This window comes from Furipterus horrens, unplaced genomic scaffold (assembly GCF_987537825.1).
Source record: "Furipterus horrens unplaced genomic scaffold, mFurHor1.1.pri manual_scaffold_11, whole genome shotgun sequence".
Lineage (NCBI taxonomy): Eukaryota > Metazoa > Chordata > Mammalia > Chiroptera > Furipteridae > Furipterus > Furipterus horrens.
The window spans coordinates 8,650,299-8,672,838 of NW_028327181.1; the positions used below are offsets into that span (position 1 = coordinate 8,650,299).

General features: G+C 43.9%; 1 protein-coding gene across 1 annotated transcript; it reads left to right on the forward strand.

The window, feature by feature from the left end:
• The first annotated feature begins 12,491 nt into the window (after positions 1-12,491).
• Positions 12,492-22,124, forward strand: RFC5 (replication factor C subunit 5). The gene is made up of 11 exons (XM_090257270.1): positions 12,492-12,680; positions 14,192-14,256; positions 14,521-14,657; positions 15,778-15,857; positions 16,521-16,594; positions 17,784-17,943; positions 18,682-18,763; positions 19,112-19,241; positions 19,795-19,872; positions 20,916-20,970; positions 21,950-22,124. Exons 1-11 carry the CDS (start codon positions 12,616-12,618, stop codon positions 22,044-22,046), a joined length of 1,023 nt encoding a protein of 340 aa, XP_090113396.1. The 5' UTR covers positions 12,492-12,615; the 3' UTR covers positions 22,047-22,124.
• Positions 22,125-22,540: the final 416 nt, after the last annotated feature.

Below are 22,540 nucleotides of genomic sequence, written 5' to 3' on the forward strand. Positions count from 1 at the left end.
CTTATTTTTCAAATGAGGAATTTGAAACCCAAAGAGGTTAAGCTATTTGCCTTTGGTCAACAGCCAGTGAGTGGAAGAGTCCTGATTCGAACCCTGGTCTCCCTGATCCCAGAGCTGGTGCTTTTGACCACGTCTCTCTAACCTTCCTTGGCTGATTGCTAAGGTTCAGTCTTCAGGATGCTAAACCAAACCACCTCCCTCACCCTGCGTGCCAGCTCAGGATGGCACATGACAAAGGCTCAGTAAATATTTGTTGACTTTAACGCCCCCAAAAGTAATCTCTTGCCAGTTCCCCCATAATCCATAGGGCATTCCAAAATCCTCATATTCTCATCCTCAAATCTAATAAATTTTTATTGGGCATTTATGTGCCAGGCACTGGAGAAATTCGAAGATGAATAAAACATGTGGGTGACTTCGACGGAGCTCAGTTTCCAGTGAGGGGTCATGGTCGTGACCTTGGAATAATTTAAACTTTTTCTCCTCTTCCAGCCCCTTAGATAATCAGCAATGAATTTAAAAACAGAAATATCACTGTAATTTTTCCCCCAACTATCCACAGTAGGAACCTGAAGAACGAGAATCTGGAAGCTCCTTCAGACTCCTGTCATATTAAGTTTTTTCCGGTGCTTGTGTGTGCATATGCACACACACTTATATGTACAGGGACAACTTCAGGTTTTGTTTCTACCTTTTAAAAATGGAAGCATGTTCTACATATTATTCTTACAGTTTTTCCATGTAGGAATGCACAGTGGATATATTTCTAAGCTTACTTTCCTCTTAAGTGTTCCATTCCCCTACTGATGCTCATTAAAATAGTTTTAAGTGCCTCCTCCAAACTTTCGGAAGAGGAACTTCCCTTTGCAGCTCAAGTCATCCTGTTTCCAACAGCCTTAAGGAAGGACAGGTCTGCCTTTTAGTAAACCATCTGGCGCCTCATCCCCAGAATGACAATTCAAAAGCCTAAATTGGGCAGTCTCTCCACTCACCAATTTCCCAACGCCTGCAGGATAAATCCCAACCCAGACGGTTTGGCCTAGCGTACAAAGACGGTCACAATCGGGCCCCTGGCGCCATTCAGCCTTGCATTAAGACCATATACACTCACATCCCGTGCCCCTATTGCCTTTCTTCATTTGGCCTTAGTGGTCTTCTTGCAGGATCTCAAATGCACCAGCCTGTCTGGCACGCAGGACTTCCAACATGCTCTCTTCTCTGCCTGGACAGCGTTCTCCACTCCGATCATCAGGGTAAACTCCATCCAGTTTTTGAGTCTCCGCTGAAACATCACTTCCTTAGGGTCCTTCTGGGCCTCTCCCAACCTTTACTCTCCTTCATCCTGCTCTGTGCATCACACTTGTAATTAACATATCCTCTGTCTGTTTTGTCTGCAATTCTCTCTGCCCCACTGGAGGGTCTGTCTCCTTTACCTGTGGTACCCCCAGGGCATAACACAGTCGGTGGCCCATTGCAGGTGTCAGCCAATGTTTGCTGAATGAGTGATGATGAGTGACTCATCGGGAAATTTCACTGCTTCTGGTGAATATGCAAATACGGAGGTGCAGTCTCCTTGAAGATTTTGTTTCACTGGCGATGAGAAGAGAGGAAAATTGCTTGCTAAAATGAAGATGTCCTAGTTTCTCTTTCAGAAGTACCTTATCTAAGTCGTTCTTTTCTCGTATTTTTTATTCATTTATTTATGGTTTTAATCATTGTAATTTAATCAATTTCAAATGAGTCTTTTTAATAGGCCAATGATTTGAAGCAATTGGGACCTGACCGTAGCGTGTATTGTTTGTTGTCTCTTGCTCATGGAGGATGGCTTCCTTGTGTGTTTTTCATTTTGAAAGAGTAGATCTTTATTTGTGGGAATCTAGGCTGAAAGTTGGTCCTTTCAGAGTTTGTGTTCAGCTAATTTCTTGGCTTGGGGGCTCCCCATAGTATAAATTTGAACCCAAACCTATGTGAGTATAGTTTTTTTTAAATGAATATAGGTTTATTGTTTCATTTATCTAAGATTGGCTAACAGTTTCTGTTGCTGTTGTTTTAGTGGGGGGGAGAGATACACCCATGTGAGAGAGAGACCGATTGGATGCCTTCCACGTGCCCCGCGACTGGGCACTGAACACACAAGCCAGGTGTGTGTCCTGACTGGGAATCAAACATGTGACATTTCAGAGATGCCCCACCAACTGAGCCACAGAGGCCTAGTTTCACTGTGACAAATTCATTGGGGCATTTCCATCCCACCAGGGGTCCAGATGAAGACACATAAGCGTCCTAATTCTCCTTCTCTCCCAGGTTTTTCTCCTTTCCCTAAAAGTGGAGCTCTTTGAGAGTTCTTGTTTGTGTGGAGACCCCAAGGCTTTGTCCCCTGTCCTTTAGGGCCATTACAACTCAATCCCCTCCTGCGCTCTGTGCACGCCATCCTTAACCAGCCTGGTTTTCACACCCTCTTTTTCTGACTCCTGGGGATTGTCCCTATTCTCTGGCACTTACAAGGGTATCTGTTATATTTTATCCAGCATTTCTAGATGACTATTAAATGTGAAAAACTTTTTAGATTATCTAGTCCAAAATGTTGCCAAAAATAGAAACCCAGTAGGCTAATTTTCAGATCTTTCCCTCATGCCGTGTGCGTCTGTTTTTTAAAAAGGTCGCTTTGTTCTCCTCTTATTTTCTGTATATTTACCATTTTCCTCCTATTCTCTTATCTCAAACAGTTACATTATAGAACAAAATGGTTCGTGCTAATAATTTCTCATGTATAAATTATTCTTCTTTTCCCTTAGCATTTGGCTCTTCTTACTGGTTCTTTTTCATCTCCTTTCCTAACTATTCTTTTATGTAATTTTCCAGTGAACAGGCACCAAATATAGCTAGTATTTGATCTATATGTCACCTGCTAATTTAAAAGCTCTTCTCCTTAAGAAAAGAAAAAGTCTATACCAATCTTGGAAATTAAAAAAAAAAAAAAATCTCGAGGTTGACAAAACTTCTAGCAACATTTCCTCACACCTCATTGTCAAAACGCTGGCAAACTTGGAAACACTGGGTAGCTAAGTTTTAAAAATTCAGTACTAGTATTACAAGTCACATTTATAATGCAAATGGAAATTTCAACATGCTTAAAAGTTTTTTAGACCTAGATCAACTTCTTTTGGACTAAGATCTTGGTATGCCTATAAATATTTCTATTTCGGTACAAGTACACCAGTGTACTTTATACAGATAGTATTTGCAGCCTGGATCTGCTACAGCAGAGGGTGCAGTTTATAATACTGTCCATCCTTACTTACAGCTTTCTTGGAATTGCTTTCTCATTTTCATAATAGTGAGTGAAAATAGGTAAGTACTGAAGTGACGGCTTTCGCCACTGCTCTGATCAAAGTTACACATTAACCAGCATGTACATACGTCACTCTCCATGACAGAAACATAAGCAGCTGAAATCGTTTATAAGCACGGCCACAAAGCTTTTTCAAAGGAACTTTTAAAAAATCTTTTTCGGTATGTCAGCTTTGGTTAATGAATATTCTACCTGGCTTTCCTTCTCTACCTAAAGGTAATGGCTTCAAATGCCCATCATTTTTATTTGCTCCTGAGTCTGTGGGCCAGGAGCGCCCACAGGGCTGCGGGGGACGGTTCGCCTCTGTTCCACGCGGTGTCAGCTGCGGTGGCTTTCCCGCGGGGCTGGAGGGTCCCGGACCACCACGTGCACAGGGTGGCACCTCAGCAGGCACGGCTCCCACGGCTGAGGGCTGTGCAGAACCGCGGGGCCTTCTTCCGCAGGGTGGGGGCCAGACTCCCTCGTGTGTCGGGGGCCTCCTTTCTGGCTGGCAGCCGAGTTCCTGGAGTCACCGCTTTGGGCCTCTTTCTCCAGCAGGATAGCCTGGGCTTCTTGACATGCAGATGGTATCCTCTCTAGTTAAGGTCAAAACTTGTAGGTCTCAGCTTGGAAATCCCGGAACAGAACTTCCGCCACATCTATTGCTCAAAGGCCAGCCTAGATCCAAGGAGTGAGGAAATCGACTCCTCTTCTTGAGGACATGGAGTTGCACGCACCCACGGGGATGGGAGGAATCGCTGGCAGCCACCTTTGCAGACAATCCACCTTGGTCACGTAACCCAAACAAACAGCACTCATTCTGTTCAAGTTGTTACAAATCAGCGGAGAAGCTTATTACCTATATAGTAGTCCCTCTCTACATCGTGGTTCACTTATCACGGCCTCACTGTATTGCGGGATTTTTAAAAATATTATATTTAGTTATTTATCGTGGATTTTTCGCTATATCGCGGGATTCTGTGGTACTGTATACGTATGTTGTTAAAGTTATGTAGGTTTAAGAATGTAGAATGTGTTTAAGAATATAAGTAGTGTTTATAAAAGTGTGGAAAAGGTTAATAAGGGAGTGGGAAATATTAATAAGGGACTGGGAACAGTTTATACGTGTGTGGGAAGGGTTTATAAAGCCTTAAAATATATATAAATGTAAGGTTCCTACTTCGTGGATTTTCACATATTGGGGTGGGGGTGGGGGCGTCTAGAACGTAATACCCTTGATAAGTGAGGGAATCCTGTAGTTTAGTACTAGTATTAAAATAGTTTGTAGTCCTTGCACTAAATATGTTATGATACTTTCCCAATATAAATCTATTTAGGGCAGTGTTTGAGTGTCACTGTTATTTCTCAGCACCTACAATTTCAAGAGAGAAGGTGCAATCTCACTTGATTAATATTAAAGCTTAAGCTAAATTCACCTGGTCCTTAGCATCTGAAATATTACCTTTGGTTCATTACTTCTGGGTGTCTTCTCCCTGATGGTCACTTATGAGTATGGGAAGACATGAACAAATTATCTTGTTTTCTTGTTCTGATAATCCCATATTGCAGTCTTAGAATAACTTTCTAATCTCACTAATTGTTTTTAAAGAAATAACACGATTTTGATTTTGCAAATTTTATCACACCGAGTTCTCCGCAATCGGGTACACTAAGATCTTATCATTGAAACCATTCCTAGTGTTAAGCAGATGGATAATTTTGAAATATGTATGTATGGAATTAAGTTCCGTGACTATCCAAACACGCCAACGACTTCCATGGCACTTGGAATTATGCAATGGAAAATGTTTCCAGGGATGCCCTTTTATGTGCTAATTTTGCAAAATGTATTCTCAATTATAATTTCAAATCACCTGAGCAACAGAGGGAAATTAGAAGTTGTATAAAAACCAAGAATGTATTTAAATTCAGCATTTAGAAAACATTTTAAATTAATTGGCACAAGGGGAAGATAACCCATGTTTAACAAGTCAGTTCTGTTTGACATTTGCCAAAATATGACATATTGAATACGTTGTTTTTGTCCAATAGCCCTTAAATTAAAAAAAAAAAAAATTAAAGCAGAGTGTATAAAATAATCTACTCCCATGAGACTGAGGAACTTTTAATTAGACCCCTTTAAGGAATAAATTTGCTTTTATCAAATGTTTAAAAAATATGTATATTTAATGACCTTTAAATTTCAAGACTTTTTCAAGACACAATCGTCCAAGCTTCATATTAATGAACATGCCAGATATTTTAATTTCCTGCACATCTGCCGGTTTGGAACAAGATTTGAGTTGAAGGTGCCACCCTTTTAAAAAATACACTTTCTCATTAGTTGAAATGATTTTTAAAAATATATTTTGACCATTTACATCTTTAAAACATATAAAACATCTTCAAGTTGAAAAACTCCCCTCGATATTGACTTGAAGCAACCTTCGCTCATCAATTTTCAGTAGTACTCTCTGGCTTTACTTTTCAGCGTTGCATTTATTCAACACATACATTTTTTAAAAATCACATTGCCATTGAACCTAGGCCAAATGCTTTGAAAGAGTGAGTGTGGGGGGACTGGAGGACTGGGGTGAAATGTCTGTTAATAGCAGCTCTTTGGCTGTGGAACTCTGCCGTGCAATGTAAATAATGGTAGTAATTTGCATTTTCTTATTACGATTCATCCTTGAATTAAATCTACGGTCTTTTGCCAGTATTAAGCTCTATTCCTCACTTCATTACATCTCCCAGGGTCCTTATTATGATGAGAGAGAGGAGGTAAACAGGCCTCCTGTTTTGCATGCAGATCGTACGACAGGTACCCGCCCAGCTGCTTCTTTGCATCTGCATTTTTAGCCTCACAGACCCAAAGGCAGTGTGGTCGGTCCGTGGCTGCACCTACAAGGGTAATGAAACCACGCCCCTATCACCTCCGCATTAACACCCTTGTCTCTTTTTAAATCATGATGGGACCCCAGAGAATCCAAGCCAGGGCAATCATGCTGGACTCTGAGCAGTGAGAATCAGGAAAGGTGCCAGAAGAAGAAATATTTTTGATATTTTACCAGCCTGGAGGGCCTATTATTCGTGTGGCAGAATAATGTGGTTAAGAAATTAACTGGATTTACTTTCTACTCTAGACTTATCATGAAGACTGCAGGGGATTTTTCCTCCCCCAGCAATTAAGCTTCACAGAGTCCTGGGGCGTTGGGTTTGCCTCGCTCAGGGGAGCTTGGATGCCTAGGAACTTTGAGATTTGGAGTTGACTTATCCAACTGCTAGGCCCTTACAGGGAAGGAGGTGGGGGTGCTGTGTGAGAGAGGAGTGGCCCAGCTCCCCGGAGAATTCCACACAAGGGTGCCGAGCAGCAGCGAGGAGCAGGAGGGCGGGATAAGAGGTACATCACCAGTATCCAGGGCTTACCACCTGAACTGTGCACACGAGTTGCCCGGAGACCTTAAAATGCATGTTTGATTCTCTGGCGTGGGTCCAGAGACGCTGCATTTCTTTCTTTTCCTTTTTTGTTTTGTTTTTGTTATTGTTTGGTTTTTTTAATCCTCACCCAAGGACATATATATATATATATATATATATATTTAAGATTCTATTTATTTTTAGAGAGAGGGAAGGGAGGGAGAAAGAGAGGGAGAGAAACACTGACGTGAAAGAGAACCATCGATCAGTGGTCTCTTGTACAACCCAGCCCAGGGACCAAGCCTGCAACCCATGCATGTGCCCTGACCAGGAATCAAATGGTGACCTTTCGCTTTGCAGGATGACGCCCAACACACTGAGCCACACCGGTCAGGGCAGGTTTTTCAATGATTTAAGAGAGAAAGGAAGGGAGAGCGAGAGCGAGAGAGGGAGAGAAAGAGAAACATTGATTGGTTGCCTCCCATTTGCATCTGGACGGGAGATCGAACCCACAACCTAGGTATGTGCCCTGATCAGAATTGAACCCACAACCTTTTCAGTTTATGGGACGCCGCTCCAACCAACTGAGCCACCTGGCCAGGGCCACAGACTCTGCATTTCTAACAAGCTCCCAGCAGTGTCCGTACTCTTGGTCCTGGGACTCCACTTCGAGTAGCAGGGGGTAAGGAAGAATAGGTAGGACTTCAGAAAAGGAAAGTCTAAACTTCAAATCCTGTGCCACTGGGAGCAAACAGCAACACTTCTGAGTGGCTGAGAGGGACACTGAGGGACAGGACACTATTATCAACAGACCTGCCCATCTTCCGAGGGATCGTTTCAGTCCATACAAAAAGCATCTATTCCAGCAGACCACAGAAAGGACTGAAGACTAAAAGCTCTTCTCCAGATTTTTCATCTTATTTCCTCACAACCTTGTAGGCTTCTTAAATGACCCCAGGGAAGGGAAGGAACCCGACTCCCCAATCCCCACAGACTGAATTTCCAAACTACCTTGGCTTGAGAAAAGAACATTGGAGGAGCTGAGCCAAATATAATTATTCTAGAAAAATTAAGTAATGTGACTTTTATTTTGAGCCCCAGTATCATGGAGCAAATTCATATGAGTTACCCTTTTTATGTCAAACTTAAAGAGAATCAGATTCAGGAATCAATAAACAGCCACTTATCAGTTATTCAATCAACAAACGTTGGGGCTGATGAATGGATTTCCCTAAGCCCTGATATGGAGCATGTTGGGGCTTCTGACAAGAAGGAATGTCAGTGCCCCAAAAGATCTGAGGAGTTAAATTCCTTATCAGTCAATGATTTTTGCCATGGTCACCAAAGAAGATGGCCCTTCCCTTTACACACACTCTTCAAATTGCTCTGAGATTTTTTTTTTTTCCTTCTCCCAGTCCTTGCTCTTCATTTAAACATGATTTCACCAGTATAAACATGTTCAGGAGGAAGACCCACTTTGATTTTCTTCAGCCAGCATCTTCCAAAGATAGCCTTGCATCCCATTCTCTCATTAAAAACAAGTCTTCAAAATAAACAAAGGCAGTAAGTGCTGTGTCCAAAGCCAAGTTTGTTCCAAAGCTGAGAGTAATAAAATCCAGGGCTCCCTTTCCCTTATTCAATTTCAAGAGCAAATGCCTTTCATTGGTAATTTTGCTTGTAACCTCTGATCCTGCCATCTCCAGGACCTGATGTTTTATTAAGGCATTTCCAAGTCTGGTCCTGATTATATAAGAAACGTTTGTGCCTGTGTTCATCCGTGTCACAATCCACATGGAGATGCCGCCTTGATTTGCCCTTAATCCTCCAGAAGTTCTAAAATCAAAGCAGAAGGCAAGAAGAAATTCCTATATCTTTTTGCCTGATCATCTGTTCTTGAGAAATCAAGTCACAAAGTGATCCTATAGTGTTTTTGTTTGGCCAGCAGTATTTTTTTAAACTAGTTGCCAACATTTACATACAGGAGTTTCACGTAAAAATCCATATTTCTGGTTTTTCTTGAAACATTAGAAGGTCTGGCAACATTTGCCTGCTGTCCTGAATGGCTGAATGCTGGTGTAGTGGACATTTGTGATCCTTTGGTTGCCAGCATCTGAACCCTCTCCTATGTTCAGGAATTGTTTCCAGTTCACAGGGCTTGGTGGTAGGAAGGCAGATGTCTTTCCCATCATTCAAGCCATGTACGAGGCACCCCCAGCATGCAATCCAGGCCTGGCCAATCTGACATGTCTCCCAGGCTTTTAAATGGGCTGCTAGTTTCAGGAAGGATCCAGTACAGGAGAATTGGTGACAGTAACATCCAGATTCTAGGGACTGCAGGAGCCAGAGGATCCAAAGGCGGGCAGCAGCAATGGTCTCCCTACTGGCTTGGTTCTGTGGGGTGATTTTGACCATGGCTTTAGTTCCATGGCCTGTCTTTGTTCCATTTCCCAAGTGGGGTTCTCCAGCCTGCCTGCTGATTGCAAGCTATTCAATATTTCCTTGCTGTGTTCCTTTTCTGCTTAAATCTTTCATCTACAAACGGGGACTCCTTGAGGCAGGGCAGAGTTCCCACCCAACCCTCTTCCTTTATATCTTAACTTCCACACTACTTACAGACATAGGAGTTTGTAACCATGGCCTTCATCTCTCTCTCTTTCTCTTTAAAGTGACAGAATTTTGGCACTGGGAGAGAAGCTAAAGATCACCTACTGCAAGGATCTGCAAAGTAATGAGAAAACTCTCCCGAGCTGGGCCCCACTCCACACATCCCCTTACATCTCATTGGGCAGGACTGGGTCACATGCTCACCCTGTAAGCCAACTGGGGAACTAGAGTTGATATGATCCACTGAGTCTGTAGTTCAACTTTGGCTGAATATTAGGGTCACCTGGGAAGCTATTTTAAATGCCAATGCTGGGCCCCACCCCTCAGAGGCCCAATTTAATTGGTCTGGCTGGATTTCTGGCATGGGAATTTTTAAAAATCCTCAGGTACTTTTCATGTCATTCCTCTCTCTAGTCCAGCCCTCCACCACCACCCCCTTTTACAGGTGCCAACACTGAGGTCCAAAAAAATACTGAATAACTTGCCCAAAGGACTATACCTTCAAATAACTACAAAAACAGAAACAAAAGCCCACGCACACATAAATGACACTTAATAGTCCCGCCTTCATTTTCCAGAATATACATGTGAGTACCCATTCTTTTTCTTAGAAAGTGAAGTCATGGAGAGTTCAAGGACTGAGAAGCAGTAGCGTGTAGGGCAGTGAGTCTCAAAATTGATCACGTCACAATCCCCTGGAGGGCTCGTTACAACAAAGATAGCTGGGCCCATCCCCGGAGTCTCAGATTCAATGGGTTTGGGGTGGGGGTGGGGGGATAATGAACATTTCTAAGAGGTTCCCGGGGGACGCTGCTGCTGCTGTTCCTGGCCCCAGGACCACAGGAGTGTAGCGGCTAAGGGCTTAGGCTGCAGAATCACCCTACCTTGGTTAAATCCAGTTGTGCTCCTGACAACCTGTCAGAACATGGGCAAGTTATTTAACATATATGAAATGGGACCAATGACATTAGTTTGGGCTTATCAAAACCAGCCTGTGAGTATAATAAACGTAAAGCACTTAGAACAGTGTCTGGCCTATAGTATTAATAACTGCCCAATAAGTATTAGCTACAATAACTCATTCACTCATTTTACAATTATTGAGTACTTCCTTTGAGCCAGGCGCTGTTCCCAGCACCAGGAGCACAGTGGTGAATAAGTCAAAGCCTAGCCTTTCAAAGAGCTTACAATTCACTGTAGAGGCACATCATAACCTCGTAAATACATAACAGGTCACACAGAAGAATGCTGCATTCCAAGCAAACTGAATAGCAGGTGCATACAGAGTTTTATGAGAACTTGATCCAGTCATGTTTGCATCTTCCAGTTCAAGGAAGTGGTGGCATCATGTTTCTAATGCAAAGGTGCCTTAGCAAGATGGCTCTTACCACGGTGGCTGAAGAAGCCCAGGTCATGGCGTGTTAGTCAGGGCTCTCCACAGAAATAGAACCAATAGAAAAAAATATATGTAGATTTGTATTTATGTAGATTTAAAAGTATACTTCTATATTCTGTATTATACAATATATATTACTATATAACTTTATATGTGACTAATATAGTTATATATAATAAATATTTTATATATTCATACTTATAATATACATTATAGGAATTGGCTCACTTGATTATGGAGGCTAAGAAGTCCCACGATTTGCCGTCTGCAAGCTGAAGACCCAGGAAAGCTGGAGGCGTAATTTAGTCTGATTCCAAAGGCCTGAGAATCAAGAGCACAGGTGTCCCAGGGCAGGAGAAAATGGATGTCCCAGCTCAAAAAGAGCAAATTCACCCTTCCTCTGTCTTAAATCTTTACTTAGTCTACCAGTTCAAGTGCCAACCTCTTCCAGAAACACCCTCAGAGACACACCCCCAAAACAGCACATAAAATTAACCCTCAGAGGCACGGGCACACCCGCCAATTATTCAGGTATTGTTTGAGAAGAAACATTTCTAACAAGAACAGGAGGAGTGAAGAGAGTGTTAGAAGGGAAGGAGAGAAATGGTGGCCAATGTGCGATGCTTTACATATGTTATTTCATTTAATCCTCACAATCATTTTGGGGCGGTTATGGTGGGAGGAGGAGAGGAAGCAACCTGCCCTAAGCTACGTGGGGAAAGTGGCATGCTGATGATCTGAACAACTGTATTAGAGCTGTCCTGGCAGGAAGCAGAGAGTAGGGGCATAGTCATACCAAAAGCCACATCTGGCCCCCTTCCACCGAGTCCCCAGGCAGGGGCTAGGGTGTTGCCCACTGCCCATCTAGTCTGTTTCTAAAGCAGCTGCCATTGATGTAATAAGATGCAAGGAGCAGCAAGTTCTGAATCAGAACACTATGGCTCCAGGCCAGAGTCATCTGCCAATATTGTCTTTCTCAACATGTAGAAGACAAACATTTTATTAAGCATGCAACGGACACTCATTGCTGGGAAATACAGGCCAGCAAAAGAGAAGAAAGTAAAAAGCAGTCCATAATCCCCTCGTTTAAGGAAAAATATACACTACAATTTTGATAGCAATTGTCCTCTTATCTTCAAATCATAGGGACCCTGTCCTCTATATCTATTAACTGGCCCTTTCCAATTACACATATTAACCTATCTGGAAGGTTGTTTGTTTGTTTATTGCTTTCCCTCTGGCCTTGTTTCTGGAGGTTGGTTCTCTCAGTTTGGTGGGTGGGGAACATGGGCTTGGGACAGATTTCAATTGCGTTTGTTTGGAGCTGCTTTTCTATTCAGAGTACTCTCCTCGCAGCTTTGGGGCCAAAAGGTTTTTCGAGCCTTTTTTCGTATGGTATCTATATTCAAGAACCGGCCGGGTCATGTGGGGATGTTTTCCCCTCCGGAGTTCTAGCGCTGGCCGCCTTCTGTTCTTTAGAACGGCCGGCGTTTGCACTTTGACGATGTCTGGAATTGGCTTTGGCCGTAAGACTTTACTTTGTCATGATGACTGGCAGCTGCAGGTGTGGCCTCACCTCTCCCTCCTGCCCCTGTCACGGGACTCGTGAAGACTCTAAGTCCCTCGGGCTGGAAGCGGTGAGCTCACGGGAAGCTAGCGGCGTGCGCTTCGCGGTAACCAGGCAACCGGCGCCTTAGCAGCAGAGAGGAGGCGGGCCCTAAAAAGGAAGTCGGAAGTAGCGGTTAAATCTCGCGAGAGTCACTTTTGCGCGCGAACTCTTAAGTGAGAGGGTCCCAGGGTCAGATTTGTGCAGACCCCCGGGAGGCTTGACGGCTCCTACGGATCCGGGCACCTTCATCACGGTGCCATGGAAACCTCGGCGCCCAAGCAGCAGCAGCAGCCCTCGGCGCCCAGGATCAGGAACCTGCCCTGGTAGGAGGAGGCCCGGCCGCCGTGCCGGCTGCCACGGAAAAGGGGGTCGGCCGGGTGGGCAAACAGCCGGGCCCCAGCCGGGCCCCAGCCGGGCCGCAGCCGGACCTCGTCCTGCCGCCCCGAGACCTGCGGCCGGAGCGGACGTTCGCCTCGACAACCCCCAGACTCCTCAATCCCCCTCCGTACTTACGACTTTTGCCGTGTCTTCCCGTCTACCGACCCCCCACCCCCATTCTTTCCCCTGTGGAGGACGGCGGCCTTCGCACCCGGGTGAGGGCGCTGCGGTCTGATCCCGCGTTGGCCCCGTGCCGAGACGTCCTCTTCGCTCTCGCCCAAATCTGCGATGCGATTATTGGTCCAATTCTAAACTAAACTAATAACGATGATAACACTCCCTAGTTAACTTTTCTTTAAACGGCCTTCTGTTAGATTAGCAGGCACCCGGTTATTCGATGTTTGATCTTTACAGAGACCCGAGGAGGCAGGTATTTTTTATTGTGCCAGTTTTACAACGGGAGTAATGCAACCAAGAGGTTGAATGACTTGCATAATAAGATCCAGAACTAGAAAATAGGTTTGGATTTGAACGCAAGGGGTCGGAATTCAGAGCTTGTACTCTTAACTCTTCTACGGCCACACTGTAGCCTGAAATGTTTTAAAGACTGATGGGATTTGGCTTGATTTCAGAAAACTCCAAGTTGTTCTTGTCTAATAATAACTCAATTTGCTTTTATCGTTGTAAAAACATGTAACATACAGTTTACAGTTGTAAGCATTCTTAAGTGTCCAGTTCAGTGCCATTAAGTGTATTCGTAATGTTGTGCAACCATCCCACTAGTTCTAAAAGTCTTCATCACCCCAAATCGAAACCACATACCCATTGGCAGTCACTTCCCATTTCCCCCCTCTTAGCCCTTGACAAGCACTAACCTGCTTTGTCTCTGAATGTGCCTTTTCTGGATATTTCATAAAAGGACTCACTATGTGGCCCTTTGTGACCGGCTTCTTTTCACTTACCACGTTTTCAGGGTTATCGATGTTGTAGTGTGTATCACCCTCCATTTCTTTTCATGGCTGAATAATATTCCATTATATGGGTATGGCACCATTTATCTGTTTCTGTATACTTCGTTACCAGTTCAGTTTTGAATTCACTTTGAAATAATAGGTGCCCATCCTGGTTGAGATTATAGGTAGACAGCTGGAAAGGTGACATTAGAGTTTGCCATCCTCAGCATTATTGACATTTTGGGCCAGATACTTGGTCGGGGGAAGGAGTATGGGGCTGTCCTGTGCGTTAAAGGGTCTTTAGCAACATCCCTGGTGCCTACCCACTAGATGCCAGTAGCAACCTCCACCCAACTGTGACAACTGAAAATGTCTCCAGATGTGGCCAGATGTTCCCTGGAGGACAAAATCGGCCCTGGTTGAAAACATTGGTCTATATTCTGCACATAACAACATGTTCTTGCATTTATATGTGGTGTAATCCATGCTAAATTGTATTTCAGGGTTGAAAAATACCGGCCACAGACGCTGAATGATCTCATTTCTCATCAGGACATTTTGAGTACCAGTAAGCATCCATATGCCAGTTGTTGTTATCCTAGTTGAAGGGCCTGTATAAATTTCTTGGCGATGTTGTCTTTGCTGGGTAATAATGTTGAAGAATCTGAGCTTTATGGAGTGTTGCTGTAAGAGTTGGGTCCTTCGGGTTTTTTACCTGTGCATCTGCCTCTGATTTGAATAAAAGGTTGCAGAGCCTTCAGCCCGACTCACTGGCCCACAGTGAATGAGGCAACTCTCAGAAACTGATGGTGTCTTTCTTCCTAACCCTCAGTTCAAAAATTTATCAGTGAAGACCGATTGCCACACCTGCTTCTCTATGGTCCTCCGGGGACAGGAAAGACATCCACCATTCTAGCCTGTGCGAAACAGCTGTACAAAGACAAAGAATTTGGCTCCATGGTCTTGGAGGTAATTAGGAGGATTATTACTCGACAGAAGCCTCCAGTCTCTCTTAGTTCTGCTAGGTTTGTTTTACTTGGCAATTAAGTTGTCCTGCTGGAGGTTGGGAAAGAAGCAGACATAAAATACAATATTTCAATTCACTTTTTTTCTACAATTGACATTTCCGTCTGGATTGGCATTACCTAGGAGGCATTTGTAGGGCTAGGAAATTTTCTTTGCTTTTGCCAGCTTGTCCACAAACACTCAGTGATCACTCAGTGAGTGGTCACTCGGTTGCTGACTGTCTCCCACGTGGCCCTCCAGATGGCTTCTCGACATTGCTGCAACAGATTCTTGTCTCGGAAGGCTGAGTGGTATTGACTACAAACTCTGGCTCCTGGTTAGGTTGGGCCAATAGGGGCCTTGGCGGGAGAGGGGGCAGGGGAGGAGAATGATGCCTGATCCTGCCCTGGGGGCCACCGGAGGCTGACATCATTCCCATCTACAGGGCATATCACACTGCCTTCTCCAGGTGGCCACGCCACTCCCCGACGAACCCCTTAAGACTTGGGGCTGGTCATGGGCCCCAGTAGTCCCTGAGCTATTGCAGTAATGTATATTTCCCCACACCCCACCAACACCTTTTAAAATATTCATGTAATCCTCATCAAAGCACTGAATTTGAGTATGCCGTCTGTTTACTGTTGGGACTTGACTAATACACTTAGATTACAAAATTTAAATATTGTGGATTGCACAAAAAAATATTTTTGTTCTATATCTTAGAACCTTGCTGATGCACATATTCTTACCTGATGTATTAAAAACTTGGTAACTTACGGGCTGCTCCAGGTTGTGGTAGCTAAACTTAGCACCGTCCTGCTCATGTTAGGTGCTGTTCACTGAGACCAGGCCAATTAATTGTGCCTCCAGAGGACATCAGTGATTGTCCTCATGGGGGGAGGAAAATCAGTCTTGCCTTTCAGATCTAGTGAGTTAGGAGTTTTTTTAATAGTGTTTCTCTCTTAGCCGTCATTACACTTGGAGATCTCGTTTGCTGAGCTAGATTGATGAAAAGATACATTAATTCACAAATAGCACACCGACATGTGTTTAATTTATTTTGGCTTCTCTCTTCCTCATTTAGCTGAATGCTTCAGACGACCGAGGAATAGATATTGTTCGGGGACCAATCCTGAGCTTTGCCAGCACAAGGACAATATTTAAGTAAGAAATATTTGCATAATTCCCCTCCCCCCCTAGAGATTTTGATCAGTGAGATTATAGGGCTTGATTTTTTCAGTCCTCCCCTACGCCAGTTTGTAAAGGGGAAGAAAAATGACTGTCAAAAGCAGGTGTGAAACAGAGATAAAGTGCAGGGATGGTGGTAAATAAAATGTTACAATGCAAATATTGAAATAAAATACTGTCTAAGTCTATATTAGCAAGTTTTGGGGAAGCATTAACTTCATTTTATTGGTTAACTGAAGACTGATGACATCCTAAGAACTAGTTTGAATTGAGGCAAAGAGGAATTGAGATCAGGGTGGATAACTACAATGGTGGTTAAAAATAAAAAATAAAAAGACAGGAGTGAGTGAAGGTGGTGAGGAAAAATAGCACTAGAGAAATGGGATACTGTGCAGAAGAAATACGAAGGTGCTAGAAGAGGGGAACAAAAACACAGAAATCAGACCTCAGTTCCCTTTAAGAGCTGAAGGAGCGATGGGGACATCTCCTCTGTGTGACCACAGACTTCTGCTTTGGTCAGAGCTCTAGGAGAAAGGGACTCTGGAACAGGGCCTGATGACACCAGTGTGCGGATGTAGGTTTGGACCTGGAAGCTGAAGTGATGAAGAAAGCGTACAGTGATACCATTTGTTTTCCCAGGAAGGGCTTTAAACTAGTGATCCTGGACGAGGCTGATGCCATGACTCAGGACGCCCAGAACGCCTTGAGGAGAGGTAAGAAGAGCTGTTAGGTACCGTGCGCTGGTTCATGACCAGCGCACCAGGAGAATCAGGAATTTTGGACATAAGATACGATGTGGCTGAGTTTCCATTTTCATTCATTTCTGGCTCAGAGAAATCTGTTTACCTTTTCCCATGTACCTACTTGATGATCTCGGCAAAAGGTCTCCATTTCAGGGATTTTCCCCTTTCAACAGCTTAAAGACTAAGCCCTGCCGGGACTTCTGGTGTTTCATTCGCTTCAGCTGGCTTCAATTTTAGGGCTGGGAATCTCGTATCGTTTGATGGAAGGTTGTGGAAAGTCTCATTCCTAAACTGCTGGATTGGCTCCTCTGCTGTTGGTACCCTTAGACACAGAGTAGTCACGGAAATTCCAGAAATTTAGTCATACTCAGAAGGTTGACATTACTTCACTTGCCACGTAAATTATTTGGCAGTAGAAGATCCTGTGGCTTATCCGTCTTAAGGGGCCTGGGGCTGTTAATTTCTTAGAAAGACATTCATAATTCCATCAAGATTCCGAGGTAATCAGCTAAAAGAAAAGGATGATCTTTAGGAGTTCTGGGGAAAAGGAGTGTGGCTTGTTGCCAATGTTTAAGAGCAGGAGGAAGAGGACAGAATATCTTCTGGTCCTAGAAGCTTTGGCAGTCTTTCTTTAGCATCTTGTCCTGCAGAGTGACTGCCAGTTTGGGCAGATCCCGGTGCAAAAACACTGGGTACCTACCGAATGAAAACTGGCATCATAAGCATCTCTGAATCCAGGTTATTGCTCCCTTTACCACCGTAAGGCTCTGAGACAAGGTCCACTGGAAAGTCTACAAAAAGCTACAATTCTCCCTGCCCGGGGCATCACCGTGCCAAACAGATTTTATCCAAAGGGCAGGAATACTGGATTTCATCTCACAATGGAATGGGGTGGCAAGAACACAGGAACCATGGCAGATCTTAAAAATCCCATGGAGGTGACATGCTGGTCTGCTTTTGGAAGGAGTGGATGATTTCAATCCTGACCACCCCAGTGAAACCCTCTCTTGTTACAGTAGCATCCCACTTGCTTGCATTCTTGAATTCTTATTACATTCTTATTTCCTGTACCATTCACATGACCAGAGGAAAGTTCAGGATTTCTTGGTCCTTGGATGAATCAGAACGGACATGAGGTGGTTTTCTTTTCTCTTGCCAGTGATTGAGAAATTTACTGAAAATACCAGATTTTGCCTCATCTGTAACTATCTGTCAAAGATCATCCCCGCCTTGCAGTCCCGTTGTACGAGATTCCGATTTGGTCCCCTGACCCCTGAACTCATGGTCCCACGCCTGGAACATGTTATAGGAGAAGAGAAGTGAGTATATTGAAAAGCAGGAAAGGGGGGGGGGGCGCTTGGGAACTGAGGGCGGTGTAAGGTAGGCTCCGGGATGACTGGGTGGTCTACACTTAAAGGTGATGTGTGTAAAGGACTGAGCAGAGTGCTTAGCGTCAGGGTCTGTTAGCTGCTGTCATTTTCTGTGGTATGTCATGAACATTCTTGGTAAGTCATTTGGTTTTCTCCTTCCATCCTCCTCTCCTAGAAGCTGTCCCAGTTTCTTGCACCTCTTCTTTTGTCATTGGAAACTGTTTGCTGCCAAGTCCCTTCTGCTGAGATGCCTCTAGCCCTTTTTTCTGACTAGAAGGGAAGGTACTGAGACATTACATTCTGTGTAATCAGATGCCGAGCAAGTAACCAGCCTGGACTGCCGCTTCTTTGAAAGGAGGCACTTTGACTCTGATCACACGTCTCTCGCCAGTGCTTTTTCCTCCAGAAAACACAATTCAAAGCCATTTGCTCAACAGAGCAATACTTGGTCTTAGATAGGGTCTTTCTAGACTTGGAGAGGGTTGTGACTACTAATGTGAGTCTCTCATCCCAAAATACCAGAGTGAATTCTAGATCCTCTAGCTCAGGAGAGGACCGTTAACTCTGTCCTTCCTTTTTCCTCCCCCCTTTGTTTCAAAGCCTTAATCATTGCAGGCCATCTTGTTCCCTTGGTGAGTGCTTGGGCTCTCAGGGGCCTCTCAGTCCCTTCTGCCTGTTTCCTTTCAGAGTTGATATAAGTGAAGACGGGATGAAAGCACTTGTGACTCTTTCCAGTGGAGATATGCGACGGGCCCTGAACATCTTGCAGGTATGATGCTGCTCGTAGCTAATCTCAGGTCGTTGCTTCAGAATAGTTTTTCAAGAAATACATAAGCAGCAGTACAACCCATCTGTAAATTCAGAAATCTAGAACTGGCAAGACCTTGATCTCAACATGTATCAAAGATCTCCCCACCCCTTTGTGTTTTGATAATTGAAAGAATGATTTGTTGCAAACAGGGAGAGATGGGGAAGATTCTGCAACTAACATAGCCAACAGGCAGCAGCGTCCTCTGATGAGGCTAACTCTTCCAGGTGTAAATAAAAACAGACGGGGCTTGAGCTCTCCCGTACCCTAGTAATGCCTGCAACTGGGATTCTCTTCCTGTCCGCACAGAGCACCAATATGGCCTTTGGGAAAGTGACAGAGGAGACTGTCTACACCTGCACAGGGCACCCGCTCAAGTCAGACGTCGCCAACATTCTGGACTGGATGTTGAATCAAGACTTCACCACGGCCTACAGAAGTATCCTTTCTTGTGTTCTGCCAGCAGTGCTTCAAGTGTCCGAGGCCTGGACTTGACGCCGGAGCTCCAGGCAGCAGCTATACCTGACCGGCAAGACAGTTAGCTGTGTGTGACTTCGCTCAGCTTGTCGCAGGAGTAAGATGGCTGTGGTGAACACATGTGTTTAATGCTCCGAGTTCTTCCTGAAGGGCTCTGACCTAGGGACAGCCTGAGGTCAGTTTACTCACAGATGGGAGAGATGCCATCATTTTCCAGTAATCCCTGTAACTTGTTCTGCTTTGAAATTTAAAGCGAGGTGTAGCGATACAGAGCCTTCTGGGAAGTGCATTTTATTCTGTTCTTTACTAGACAGATACCAACTATATCTTTTAGAAGGCCCTTATTGAAGATGAAAACAAGAATTGGGGTTCAGCGTGAGCAGTTTCAGATTGAGAGAAGTAACTGTGTTGAGTTAGACCCTACTTTCTAGTCTCTCACCAGGGTTTGGATCCGAAATCCACTGCAGCATGCTTGTTCGGAACTTGTTCCCTTTGCCTTAACCGCTCCTCTCTAGATATTATGGAGCTGAAAACTCTGAAGGGGTTGGCACTACATGATATCCTGACAGAGATCCACTTGTTTGTGCATAGAGGTAACTTTCATTATTCCCTAGTTTAAAAGCTATGGAGAAGGTGGCGTGCTTTGTGGTTAACGGGGATTAGAAAGGGGACTTGAGGTTTCATTTTGAAGCAAAGAAACAGGAATGAAGTATAAACCTAACCCCTCATTTTTAGTTTTGTCTTATTAAAACTTCATTGCAAAAATACTCGTTGAACCACTAGAACTTCTGAGCAAGAATGGAAACAACTCCTGAAGGCTAACTTTAATTCCTCCAAGGGTCTGTATTTTACAGCCGTAAGGAGTACGTTTTAATCCACATTTCTGAAAGAGTATTTTCCCCAAAAGGAGGGAAAGAAGGAAGATCTATCATGTAACCAAAGCAGTCTTAACTAAACCACCTTAAATTCCACACTAGGTCTTTTACCGTGTACACAAAGACTTGGTTCTCAAGTCCTGGTGGCACGGAGCAGTCACCCCCAGGCCACAGCAGTGGGCTTTTTGGGGGAGACCAGGCATCAGTATTTTTCAAGCTTTCTAGGCAATCCGCTGTGCAGCTTTCTGGAGCTCTTTTCTCCACAACAGCCAACTGCAGACAGTTGCGTGAGTGCTGGTTCTGCCCGTGCCTTTACAGGCCTCTGGCTGGCATGTTGACTTCTGCCCACGAACATGGTGGGCTCAAGCCCGGTTCTACACTTTGATTGTGAAAGCCGAGCATAAATTGACTTTTAGAAATCACTATTTTGTTTTTAAAATCGGGACAGCTTTTATAGTAACTCAGAGCTACCTAGTTGCTAACCGGGCAGTATTGAAGACCTCCATGTTTCTAGGATCACTTTGAAATCTGCCTTCTTTTTTTTTTCTTTTGGGCTACATTGTGAAGACTCACAAAATGGAGTGAATGAAATCTGAAAACCTGTCCAATTTTTACTTCCTTAGAAGTGTGGTATCTAGTGATTTGAGGATGCAAGAAGTGTTACCCGTCTGATTTTTAAACTCATTCTTGTCTTCTGGGATTTTTTTTTTTAATAGTAGGGAGTGACAGACCTCACTCATTTGATTTTCTTTTCCCCCTAGTTGACTTTCCATCTTCAGTTCGAATACATTTATTGACCAAAATGGCAGAAATTGAGTGAGTATTTATTTCCCAATTTTAATTCTTTTTCTCCTCTTTGCTTGGTATCTAATTTTTTGTCTAAATCATTCCTATACTGTACAGTCTGGTTTTTGGTGGGATTAATGAGTGAAACATGGGGAAAGGTGCGAGATGCTTATTTAAAGAACATGAATAAACACAAGGACAGGTGTCACTCAGTTACATATTTGAGATAAAGACCAAAACAGCTTGGTCCACGTCGGTTCTGGAAATGCTTTTGTTATTTGGGAGGCCTGCTTCAGTTCAGACCGCCAGGTCTTTTGGGAACAGTAAGCTACCAGCTGTTAAGAGATTTTGGCATATTAAAGCATATTGCGGGGAAAAGTTAACTCACCTTGCCACTTTTCCTGGTTCAGTAAACAGTTATTAGCCCCCAGTGAAGCCAGTGGCTACCATTTAAGTAGACAAAAGCACTGGGTTCAAAATAAGACTGTCAACGTAGGCAAAGTTTAATTTGCCCTCATTGGCTTTTGGGTATATAAATTAGGTGACTTCTTATCACTACATTGTGAGTATCATAATTTTGCTTTCAATGGCTTAATTACTTAAAAAGTCACAAGATGAAATGGCAGAGTCCTGCTTTATGACTACACACAGACCCAGATAGATTAACCAAACTTCCAAGTGAAGAGGAAGAAAATCTTAATTATAATTCCTCAGTGCATTTTGTAGGCGACGAAATAATACTTAATCACATGATTATGCAAATCTATACAGAGCTAGAACAATCTGCTGATGATTTTTTAGACTTAAATTTTCCTCACCAATTTGAGCCAAATTTGTAAGTGTTAGGGCAAAGAAGAAAATGGCTGGGTACACATACAAGAGTGATGTCTGGGATAAACTTTTTATTACCTCCGAGCCTTCTTCAGATTTTCAGTCTTTGATCTCTTTGTTCTCTTGTCACAGGGCTGCTGTCTGATTTTCTCCATTCTCACCTTTTGATTTCTTTCAGGTACAGACTTTCCGTCGGCACCAGCGAGAAGATTCAGCTGAGTTCCCTCATTGCAGCTTTTCAAGTCACCAGAGACCTGATTGTCGCAGAGGCCTAGGTGCTGACTGAGGACCAGTTGCTGCAATTCTAAGGCCCAGCAGTGACGACAGAACAGGGGACTTGGTTATGGGATGAAGCCACCCCAGGTCTTGGAAAATTCTTGTTCCAGGCATGGGTGGGCAGACATATAAAAAGCACCTTGTTTGTGGCTGTCTGGGGCAGAGACGTACGAACAGTGTTAACGTACAGCTGTCTTACTTCGCTGCCCACTTGTGTTTCGTAGGGAGGAAAAAGCAGACAGCTTTATTTCAGCCTTCAGGCTTTTACCCTTTAGTTGCCTGGATGACAGGAAGTTAGCCTATCCACTTCATTTCGGACACTAAAGCTTTCAAATCGGCACGGCCCAGATCTGTCCAACTCAAACGGAACGTCTCCAGAATAAAGTATAATTTGTGACCTTGCCTGTGTATCTACTGTTAGGGTAGATGTTAAAGGGACTTCTGGCCCAAACTATTATACTCATAAAATGGAGTCATTGCTCTTACTTTAAAA